The sequence below is a fragment of the Panulirus ornatus genome, chromosome 2 (genome assembly GCF_036320965.1).
Source record: "Panulirus ornatus isolate Po-2019 chromosome 2, ASM3632096v1, whole genome shotgun sequence".
NCBI lineage: Eukaryota > Metazoa > Arthropoda > Malacostraca > Decapoda > Palinuridae > Panulirus > Panulirus ornatus.
In genome coordinates this window covers 92,080,305-92,092,587 of record NC_092225.1, presented here as the reverse complement: position 1 = coordinate 92,092,587, position 12,283 = coordinate 92,080,305, and the positions used below count along the sequence as shown (strand labels likewise).

Sequence of the window (12,283 nt, the reverse complement as noted above, 5' to 3'; positions counted from 1 at the left end):
CTCTAGCTGTCATGTATAATGCACCGAAACCACAGCTCCCTTTCCACATCCAGACCCCACAAAACTTTCCATGCTTTACCCCAGACGCTTCACATGCCCTGGTTCAATCCATTGACAGCACATCGACCCCGGTATACCACATCGCTCCAATTCACTCTATTCCTTGCACGCCTTTCACCCTCCTGTGTGTTCAGGCCCCAATCGCTCAAAATCTTTTTCACTCCATCCTTCCACCTCCAAACTGGTCCCCCGCTTCTCCTTTTTCCCTCCACTTCTGACACAAATATCCTCTTAGTCAATCTTTCCTCACTCATTCTCTCCATGTGTCCAAACCATTTCAACACACCCTCTTCTGCGCTCTTAACCACACTCTTTTTATTGCCACACATCTCTCTTACCCTTACATTTCTTACTCGATCAAACCACCTCACACCTCATATTGTCCTCAAACATTTCATTTCCAACACATTCACCCTCCTCTCCACCCTATCTATAGCCAATGCCTCGCAACCACATAACATTGTTGGAACCACTATTCCAGCAAACATACCCATTTTTTGCTCTCCGAGATAATGTTCTTGCCTTCCACACATTCTTTATTGCTCTCAGAACCTATGCACTCTCCCTAACCCTGTGACTCATTTCCACTTCCATGGTTCCATCTGCTGCTACGTCAATTCCCAGATATCTAAAACACTTCACTCCTCCAGTTTTTCTCCATTCAAACTTACCTCCCAATTAACTTGCCCCTCAATGATATTGAACCTAATAACCTTGATCTTATTCACATTTACTCTAAACTTTCTTCTTTCACACACTTTACCAAACTCAGTCACCAACTTCTCACCCGAATCAGCCACCAGCACTGTATCATCAGCAAATGACATCCACAACAGACTGCATACTTGCTCCCTCTCCAAAACTCTTGAATTCATCTTCCTAACCAACCCATCCATAAACAAATTAAACAAGCATGGAGACATCACGCACCCTTGCCACAAACCAACATCCATTGGGAACCAATCATTTTCCACTCTTCCTTCTCATACACAGGCTTTACATCCTTGGTAAAATCTTTTCACTGCTTCTAGCAACTTACCTCCCGCACTATATACTCTTAAAACCTTCCACAAAGCATCTCTATCAACCCCATCATGTGCCTTCTCCAGATCCATAAATGTTACATGCAAATCCATCTGTTTTTCTAAATATTTCTTACATACACCTGATCCACACATCCTCTACCACTTCTGAAACCACAGTGCTCTTCCCTAATCTGATGCTCTGTACTTGTCTTTACCCTCTCAATCAATACTCTTCCATATAACTTCCCAGGAATACTCAACAAACTTATGCCTTTAATTTGAGCACTCACCTTTATCCCCTTTGCCTATGTATAATGGCACTATGCATGCATTCTGTCAATCCTCAGGCACTTCACCATGGTCCATATGTACTCTTAATATCCTTACTAACCAATCAACAACACAGTCACCCCCTTTTTAAATAAATTCCACTGCAATACTATCCAAACCCACCGCCTTGCCAGCTTTCATCTTCCGCAAAGCTTTCACCACCTCTACTCTGTTTACCAAACCATTCTCTCTGACCCTCTCACTTTGCACATCATCCCAACCAAAACACCCTACATCTGCCAGGATTTGTGGGAGTATGTGATCATAGTGTAAGAAAGTAAACTCTAGATTGATGTTGGTAAAACTGAAATGGACGGAGAGAGATGGGTGATTATTGGTGCCTATACACCTGGTCATAAGAAGAAAGATCATGAGAGGCTAGTGTTTTGGGAGCAGTAGAGTGAGTGCATCAGCAGCTTTGATGCATGAGACCGGGTTATAGTGATGGGTGATTTAAATCCAAAGGTGAATAATGTGGCAGTTAAGGGTATAATTGGTGTACATGGGGTATTCAGTGTTGTAAATGGGAATGGTGAAGAGCTTGTGGATTTGTGTGGTGAAAAAAGACTGGTGATTTGGACTACCTGGTTTAAAAAGAGAGATATACAAAAGTATACGTATGTGAGTAGGAGAGATGGTCAAAGGAGATATACGTAAGTATATGAACGCAAGTGGGAGAGATGGTCAAAGGAGATATACGTAAGTATGAATGCGAGTTGGAAAGATGGTCAAAAGGCATTACTGGATTACGTGTTAATTGATAGGCATGTGAAAAAGAGACTTTTGGATGTTAATGTGCTGAAAGGGCCAGCTGGAGGGATATCTGATCACTATCTTTTAATTTGTAGTGCCAGGAAACAGACGAAGAATGGCCCATCCAATCATATACACATACATATATATAAACACCCATACACACACATATACATATCAACATATACATACATACACAGAAATATACATATATACATGTGCACATACTCATACTTGCTTGCCTTCATCCATTTCTGGTGCAACCCTGCCCCACAGGAAACAGCATCGCCATCCTCACTTCGGCGAGGTAGTGCCAGGAAAAGACAGAATAGGCCATATTTGTTCACACTCAGTCTCCAGCTGTCATGTGTAATGCACCAAAACCACAGCTTCCTATCCACATCCAAGCCCCATACACCTTTCCATGGTTTACCCCAAAGCTTCACATGCCCTGGTTCAGTCCATTGACAGCATGTTGACCCTGGTATACCATGCCGTTCCAATTAATCTATTCCTTGCATTCCTCTCACCCTCCTGTTTCTTCAGGCCCCAATCGCTCAAAATCTTTTTCACTCCTTCCTTCCACCTCCAATTTGGTCTCCCGCTTCTCCTTGTTCTCTCTATCTCTAACATGTATATCATCTTTGTCAATCTTTCCTCAATCATTCTCTCCATATGTCCAAACCATTTCAACACACCCTCTTCTGCTCTCTCAAACACACTTTTATTCCCTCACATCTCTTATCCTTTCATTACTTAAGGAATAAGAAAAAAAGGACAGAAAGAAAATCATTTATTATACTTTGGCCCATAAGGCACATCATGAGGAGCCAGACAGCTCGTGTCTAGAGCCACATAATCCCACTAACAATACAGCAACTGGGGGCAACTCCACATCCCTGGGGCAGCTCCACAGAAGTCTTTCACAATTAACAGCACCTAATAACATCTGTAGGGGACATCCTACAGAAAGACCAACACCCTGGTGATATCTACAGGGATAATTATGAGTTTCACCACTGCCACAGGGCCATATCTGTTAAGCTGTCCCAGCTAACCTTATTAGAGGACACAATACATGGAGCATCAGCATGTACACACCACATAAAACTGTGGCGATGCTAAATGTACAATACAGTTTACAGGCCATTTGTCAATATATTCATTATTTCAATCTTTAAAAAACTGTCATCCTGTCTTTTAAGCAATAAAAAGACTTTATATGGTGCTTATCTACAAATAAATGGTTACAGTAATTAAGAGATACTAGGAGATATTTTCTCATGCAGTGATGACAGTATCTTTTTAAAAGGTAATCAACTGGCTAAAATAATGATCATCTTAAGTCCTGTATCGGACAGAATTCCATGCAATGAGACAAAGGACGAAGAAATTTGTTGTTTGACTATGTATGTATTAATCTCAGCAATTCTGTAAGAGATAAGATCACTTTTGACCATCCTGTGCATGAAAAACAAATTTACAAGTAATATCAATAACTGTTTTTTACATAATTTGCTCAAGTTAAAAAATATTTGCAAGTACCAGATACATCGTATTTACAAAGTAAGGCATCGGCATACATAAATAAATATCCAATAAATAACATTATGATAAAGAATGAATATGAACATGACACAACCTTTCCTGAGGAAGTTTGGGATGTATGGTTTTAATATAAACTGTGTTGGATATGGTTTTGAATATATATTACTATTATCTATATGAAGAAAGTTTTTAGTACTGAGTGAACTGTGCTTTGGTGCATATGGGGTGAACAGAGAGAAAAGAAGTTTACATATAATACAGAAAAAGAAGAGGAGTTAAAAAGAAAATGGAACAGTTGGTGGTAACTCACGTAACACACACACAGTCTACAAAATTTCCAAAATCATCTTATGGCTACATGCATACTATTTATCTTATCCCAGAGTTGCTCTGCATTTACCTTAAAGCCAAAAATAGGAAAAAATTGGAGATTAAACTTCAGAGAAGTCTTCAAAATCCAAGTTAATCCAAGCTCAATACTGAGGAGAGTTAAATAATTTTCTTTGTTTGTTTGAATTGGTTGGCTGGTTATGTGGGCTTTAGGTCTCTCTACTGCCTAGGTCATTAAAGCCATTAATGTCAAGGTATAACCACCAATTGAAAAACCTGGACAATTCAAGGTCCTGAAAATAGTTCTAAGACCCTAAACTCGGTCACTTTATGTATGGTTCTTGATTTGAATTGGTTGGTTACTCAGGCATTAGCCCTATCACCTGCCAAGGTCATTTAAGGCCATCAACATCATTTTGTAACCACCAAGCAAAAAGACTTGAACGCCTTTTTCGTCTAAAGATAATTCTGAAACAATGCAGAATCCCTTTGAATTGTCTGAATTGTTTGGCTATTTTGGCTTCACATTCATAGAAAGACAAGGCCATTAAGGCCATCATCATTAAGTTTTAACCATCAATCAAATAACTTGAACACCTTGTTCAGGTGTTTAAGATACTTCGATGATAATATATATGTGGTCCTTGTTAGAAATGATTCATTGGTTTTTTGGCTTTGAGCCTTTGAAGTACCAGGGCCATGTAGGCTCTCAGTGTCAGGAAACACCTGCCAACTGAAAAAGCTTGAACACTTTCTTCTGATATTCAAGATAATTCGAAGATCATACTTATCGTCACTGCATAAATGGATCTTCATAAGACAGGTTTGATGGTCATTTGAGCATTAGGCCTTTCAATTGCCAGAGTAATTGAGGCTGTTAACATCAAACATCATCCATCCAAGTGATCTTTTATACCTTCAGTTAACTAAGGCTAATTCTGAGATATAAACTCTCACAGCAAATTGTTTTGTTGTTTGAACTTTAGACACATCAACTGCCTGGGTCATTAATACTGTCAACATCAAGCTATATCAACCAACAGAAACACCTTCTTCAGGTGTTAAAGACAATTCTAAGACCACATACACTCTTGCTATCCATGTGGCCCATGCTCATTGGTGTGCAGTTAATAGCAATTACGCTTTTTCTGGCACTTTAGTAGTAGCGTTTAAATCTTTATAATCTTTAGCACACTTTCTATAAGCATCAGGACTATATTCATAGAGTTTAAAATCTCTTTCGTATTTAACACAAAGCCTGTCAATCTGTTCAAGGGAGAGCTGGTTGAAGTACGAGCAGAAGACTTCGCCAGTAGTGGCACCCCGTGTGGGGTTGTCCCAGCGTGGATGGATGATGGAGGTGCGGTTCAGGTACTCCAGGAATTCCAACCCTTCTTCATATAATGACTCAAACCTGCCAAAAAGACATCTGAATTGTACTGAAGATGTGGGAGGGTATGTAGTTTACATCATAGTATATAAAGGATACCTACCTCAAATTTTGGATGTTGGAGGACATTAAAACTATGATACAGCTAAGAACATTTGTTTTATCCTTCAGTGTACTTTCAGAACATTTATTCTATCCTACAGTTGCAAGAGGAAATTCAACTTATCATACAGCTGCCGGAGGACATTTACTCTATCTATAAATGCTGAAGGACATACATTTTATTGTGCATTTGCTGGAGTGCATTTTCTTATTCTGTAACTGTGGAGGATATTTACTTTATTGTATATTTGTTGAAGGACATTAATTTTACTGCACCTATTAACAGACACCCTATTTTTAGCATATAAACCACAGGACACTTGCATAAAGCAAGATATCTTAGAAATACTAAACTTACTACTGGGAGCTCAAGGGTTATAGCATACTTATCAGAAGTCACAAGAGTGGTGTTAGAGGCCCTTAAGCATCATACTCTACCTGATAGATGACAGCCTTCTCATTCTAACAAATCTCAAAATGTTATACTTCACTTGCTAATGCACACTTTGCAGGTAAGTTATACCACAACTGGTGAGGAATACCTGTTATAATAAGCTTGCCTGAAATCTGGATTGATCTGAAGAACACATGGGCTCTACTGCAATTTCCAAAGGACATCTGGGGTATTGTTGTTACAACTCTAGGGCCAAGGGGCCTGACATAAATTCTGAATGCCTTTCTTGATTACTGAATATAGGGACAGGTTGTGGAGTTGTTGAATTATATGAGGTACTTCTTAGAGGGTTCTCTTGAGTGTAGTAAGCATGAAGAGAGATGAGAAAGAAAGAAGGAGGGTAATAGGTCCTGGGGCTCAAACCAGCAACATCATAATGTAAAGGCATACTGTACAGTTAAGGTCTTTACAGTAACTGCAGGCAATGAACACTATAGTCTCTTTAAAAGAATTAAAGAAAAACAAACTTGCAAGTATACAGATATGGCTACGCAGGGTAGTTAGCTATGGTCACTCATCATCTGTAATCCATTAGGTTTTATGTTCCAACTTCTTTCTTTACAACTTGTGAGGTTCAGTTCAGACTAAATTTCTCGCGTTTATGGTAACTGTTGAAGTGATCTCTCTATCAACTGGATCTCTCTGAATGCTGTCTTACTGACTAGGGAAGAGGAGAAAAAGCAATTCATTGTTGTGAACATTTGTATGCACATATTATACAACCACAGGACCCATTTTACTAAAGGAGCTCATGCTATTTCAAGGCTCTGCAGCTTTCATTAACATGACAATGATGGACTCCTTTGGAGTGTGAAGTTGTACAATAAGGCTATATTCCTATAGTCAACAGATGATGATGTAGCCTCGCTGAAGGTGACTTTTCACTTGTGTAACCAAGAGGTGGATTCTGGTACAGTAACACACACATATATATCTATATCTATCTATATATACATACTTTATTTATCATTTATTTATTTTGCTATGTCGCTGTCTCCCGCGTTAGCGAGTAGCGCAAGGAAACACGAAAGAATGGCCCAACCCACCCACATACACATGTATATACATACACGTCCACACACACAAATATACATACCTATACATCTCAATGTATACATATATATACACACAGAAATATACATATATACACAAGTACATAATTCATACTGTCTGCCTTTATTCATTCCCATCGCCACCCCCCACACATGAAATAACAACCCCCTCCCCCAGCATGTGCATGAGGTAGTGCTAGGAAAAGACAACAAAGGCCACATTCGTTCAAACTCGCATGTGCATGAGGTAGTGCTAGGAAAAGACAACAAAGGCCACATTCGTTCAAACTCAGTCTCTAGCTGTCATGTATAATGCACTGAAACCACAGCTCCCTTTCCACATCCAGGCCTCACAGAACTTTTCATGGTTTACCCCAGACGCTTCACATGCCCTGGTTCAATCCATTGACAGCACGTCGACCCCAGCATAACACTTCGTTCCAATTCACTCTATTCCTTGCATGCCTTTCACCCTCCTGCATGTTCAGGCCCCGATATATGTACATTTGCCATTTCCTGCACTAATAAGATAGCATTTAGAACAGATGACCGAGCCTTAGAGTGAAAAATCCTCACTTGGCCCCTTTCTGTGTTCCTTCTTTTGGAAAATAAAACAGGAGGGGAGGATTTCCATCCCCCCACTCCACCCATTTAGTCACCTTCTACAACATGCAGGTGGCATTCTTTCTCCCCTATCCCAAGGGATAATATGTGCTGAAAAAAGACTGGTGATTGGGAATACCTGGTTAAAAAAAGAAAGATATACACAAGTATACATATGTGAGCAGGAGAGATGGTCAAAGGCATTATTAGATTACGTGCTAACTGATAGGCATGTAAAAGAGAGACTTTTGGATGTTAATGTGCTGAGAGGTGCAGCTCGTGGGATGTCTGATCACTATCTTGTGAAAGAGAAGGTGAAGATTTGTAGAGGTTTTCAAAAAAGAAGAGAGAATGTTGGGGAGAAGAGAGTGGTGAGAGTAAGTGAGCTTGGAAAGGAGACTTCTGTGAGGAAGTACCAAGAGAGATTGAGCATAGAATGGTAAAAGGTGAGAGCAAATTACATGAGGGAAGTGGGTGAGGAATGGGATGTATTTAGGGTAACACTGATGGCATAAGCAGGATATGCATGTGGCATGAGAAAGGTGGGAGGTGAGCAGATTAGAAAAGGTAGTGAGTGGTGGGATGAAGAAGTCGCTAGTGAAAGAAAAAAGAGAGGCATTTGGACGATACTTGCAAGGAAGGAGTACATATTAATGAGAGATGTATGAGAGAAAGCGGCAGGAGGTCAAGAGGAAGTTAAAAAAGAGGGCAAATGAGAGTTGGAGTGAGAGAGTATCATTAAACTTTAGGGAAAATAAAAATGTTTTGGAAGGAGGTAAATAATGTGCATAAGACAAGAGAACAAATGGGAACATCAGTGAAGGGGGGAAGTGATAACAGGTAATGATGAAGTGAGTATTTTGAAGGTTTGTTGAAGGTGTTTGATGGTAGAGTGGCATAAGTAGGGTGATTTGGTCGGGCAGTGTGCAAAATGACAGAGGGAGAGTGGTTTGGTGAAGAGAGAAGAGGGGGTGAAAGACGAGGAAGAAGAAATCCAGTAAGGTTTCGGGTTTGGATGGTATTGCAGTTGAATTTATTAAGAATGGGATGAATGTGTTGTCGATTGGTTGGTAGGGATATTATCCATCTGTAGTTGTAAACTGTCCTTAAGCAATTCAAAGTCATGTGGAGAGTATCATAATCATAATGTGATAAAGATCAGTCTCAGTACCATCTATGCTTCATGATGCAGCAATGTTTGAAGCTTGAAACTTACACTGCTGCCTTCATTATATGATGAATGTCAGTCATAGCCCTGTTCCCATCATCACATAAATCAAAGTTTCCTAACTCTGTTTAAAATCCCGGATGATGTTTGCTTCCACTAAAAGTCACAATCGCGGGCAGATCTTTGGGGTCCAGACCCCCTCCCCCTTCTTTCAAATGTCTAACCTCCTTTTTATATCTGGTATGAATTAATTTGCCTAATGGCTCTGGCATGGAACAGTATATCAACCAGACTAGTGGGGGACATCCCATCCAAAACCCTCTCCTATGCCATTATGTTTGGACCCCCTCCTTCTGAAAATCTTGGATCTGCCCATGTCAGTCATACACAGAATGTCAAAGAAAGTGTATGTATTTCATCTGAGTGGGAAATCTGGATTTGGTGTTTATTACTGCAGAGAATAAAAGATACAATTTCTGAGGTATAAGCATTGATATTTTTATCCCTGGGGATAGGGGAGAAAGAATAGTTCCCACGTATTCCCTGCATGTCGTAGAAGGCGACTAAAAGGGGAGGGAGCGGGTGGCTGGAAATCCTCCCCTCTCGCATTTTTTTTTTTTTTTTTTTTTTTTTTTAATTTTCCAAAAGAGGGAACAGAGAAGGGGGCCAGGTAAGGATATTCCCTCAAAGGCCCAGTCCTCTGTTCTCAACGCTACCTCGCTAATGCGGGAAATGGCGAATAGTATGAAAAAAAAAAAAAAAAAATTTTTACAAATACAGTTATATGTTCATTTTTTCATGTAAATAGAGTTGTAATTGTGCAAATAGCATACAAACATGCACCAAACACATATAAAGAGTAAAAAATATTGAAAAAGTAAGAGATAAATAAAAACACAAAAAAGTGGAAATCACACATTGAAATAAATTGTGTAATGAGACTAGGTATATAGAAAAGGCAACAAATCCTGAAAATCCCCTATGGTTATCATATTCCTACACTGGTAAGGAGCATCAAAGCAAAGGTCCTACCACATCCCTGAAATGACCTCTTACATTGATATAGAGAGAAGTAAACAACATACTTGGTATTCTTCTCAGTAAAGTATGATACAGATATATGGTATAAGGAGAAAAAATCTAATTTTTTTTCAATTTTTGGCCAATATGGGGATGGCTTACAGAAACAACACTTGTGTTTGAGATTAGCTGGTGATAGCAGTTTTAAAATGAGGAGTGAACTCTATCACTGGATAGAACTACCTTTGTGACAGGGAACAAAGGAGACAAGTCAGTGGAGCCTTCTCAAAACCTATTAAGAGTCACTTGTGGTATGCCTCAGGGCATGGTCTTGGGACCATTGCTCTTCTTGATCTATATAAATAGCTTGGTAGAAGGACTGTACTCATACCTGAATATTTTTGTCAATGATGAGATCATGAGGGAAGAAAACAATGGATGAGGATAGCAACAACTTAAAAGGAAGCATTAGGCATATCCAAAGTTGGTCTGATACGTAGTTAATGAAATTCAACCCAAGAAAATAAGAGTAATGTTGATAAAGCACAATGGCAAAAGACCTTATTATGAATAGTAACTAGCAGGAAAAAAGCTGCGGTTATCTTTGAATGAGAGAAAGCTGGGAGTTGACAATGAACCTAGCTTGGCAACATAACTCCACCCAAAAGAAAAATGTAAAGGAGAGAAACTGTAGACCAGTATCAGAATCAAATCTAAGTACATGTTCGGTAAACTATCTACAGTGTCTTTAAGGTCAGCTCCAAAGTATGCTTCTCAACTTTGTTTTCACATGTATTGAAGCAAAAGAAAATTTGGAGAATTCAGATCTAGGGGAGGGCAATAAAGACAGAACCAAAATGAAGAAAGCTGAGTTAGAGTAACAGGTTTAGAGGCCATAAATTTGCCCACCATGAGGTTGTGAAGAGTAAGGGTTAACTTAATTGCAACCTTCAAGTTTTGAAACTAGTTCATTGGTATTAACAATGAACAGTTCTGCGAAGACAGACTTACCAAAATTGGGACAAAAAAAAAAAGAAGCTTGTTAAAAATTATGCAAAGAAGCCCTCTTATAGTATCACAGTAATAAGTGAATGGAATAAACCATGAACTAAAAATGTTATTGATGACAGTACACAGAAGTTTATCATGTTATATGGCAGCATAGAAAATTCATGAGCCGCGTTACCATAAGTATAATAAGCTCTCTCTCTGTACAGTACAATTAGTGCACTGAAGTTAAAGGTACCTAAGTTTTCCTATCTATTGTGAAATTCTCACATCTTCATGACAGCTCACACAGATTCCTATGGCAATAAGAAACAAAACTGTGTAACTAAATTCACATCAGCTGGAAAGATACAAAAATCCCGAATTCTAGTCATATGAAATTCATTTCACATTCAGGAAAAAAGTTAAAGAAGTTCACTGGCCTTCAAGAAAGAATAGTTCTACCTAACTTACAAATGTAGCAAAGGTGTTTTATTTACCTTACATAATAAAGCATATCAAACCCACTCCCTTCAAGATAAAGTAGAACAATTCTATCTTGAAGACACGGCAGCTGATTTTGTTTTCCCTTAAATACTAAGAGTACAGGATTACTCCTCACCTTAGGATAAAGTTATAGGGGACATAGCAGGGGGCACAGTGGGTGAAGTAGGTCCTCCAGTGCTCATCGTCATGCCGGGTGTCAATGACAAACTGCACGAACTCCTCGAAGGTGGGGCCCAATGGCTTGGCGAAGGGGTTATCACTCAGCACCACTGGCAGGCCAGCCTTGATCTTAGCCCGCACCTGCTCCTGTAGTACCCCCAGCTGTAGAAAGACGCATGGCTACAAGATGTACACTATCTGGGCAATGGCTACAAGATGTACACTATCTGGGCAATGGCTACAAGATGTACACTATCTGGGCAATGGCTACAAGATGTACACTATCTGGGCAATGGCTACAAGATGTACACTATCTGGGCAATACACAAATGCAAGATGCAGACCAAGTGTACACTGCACTATTAATGGATATACTTTCCTTGTGATGCACTTTTGTTTTTCACTCCTATAGATATTACTTCAGTTTTTTTTTGTACTTAAAACCAGCTCCTTGCATGCCTCAGGCATTACTTAGACCACAGGAAGCCACTGTGTATCAAAAACAGTGTGTGGTTGTTAACAAGTTTAAGGTCGGCCATTGTGTTTTCTCCCACCAAACTACTAAACTCTAGAACTATTTACCTTCGTATGGTTTTCCTATCAAAATTTACCTATACACAGGCAATACACAAATGCAAGATGCAGACTAAGTGTACACTGCACTATTAATGGATATACTTTCCTTGTGATGCACTTTTGTTTTTCACTCCTATAGATATTACTTCAGTTTTTTTTTGTACTTAAAACCAGCTCCTTGCATGCCTCAGGCATTACTTAGACCACAGGAAGCGACTG

At 39.4% G+C, this 12,283-nt stretch overlaps 1 protein-coding gene across 3 annotated transcripts in view; it reads right to left on the bottom strand.

The window, feature by feature from the left end:
• Positions 1-2,948: 2,948 nt before the first annotated feature.
• Positions 2,949-12,283, bottom strand: part of LOC139758338 (uncharacterized) — a 266,694-nt gene continuing 257,359 nt past the window's right edge. For all 3 annotated transcript variants that reach the window (XM_071679642.1, XM_071679633.1, XM_071679628.1), the window contains 2 exons: positions 11,445-11,650; positions 2,949-5,460 (listed from right to left, as the gene is read on the bottom strand). In XM_071679642.1, the coding sequence (XP_071535743.1) occupies positions 5,184-5,460; positions 11,445-11,650 (483 nt within the window). In that variant the 3' untranslated portion in view covers positions 2,949-5,183. The remainder of the gene's footprint in view (positions 5,461-11,444; positions 11,651-12,283) is intronic.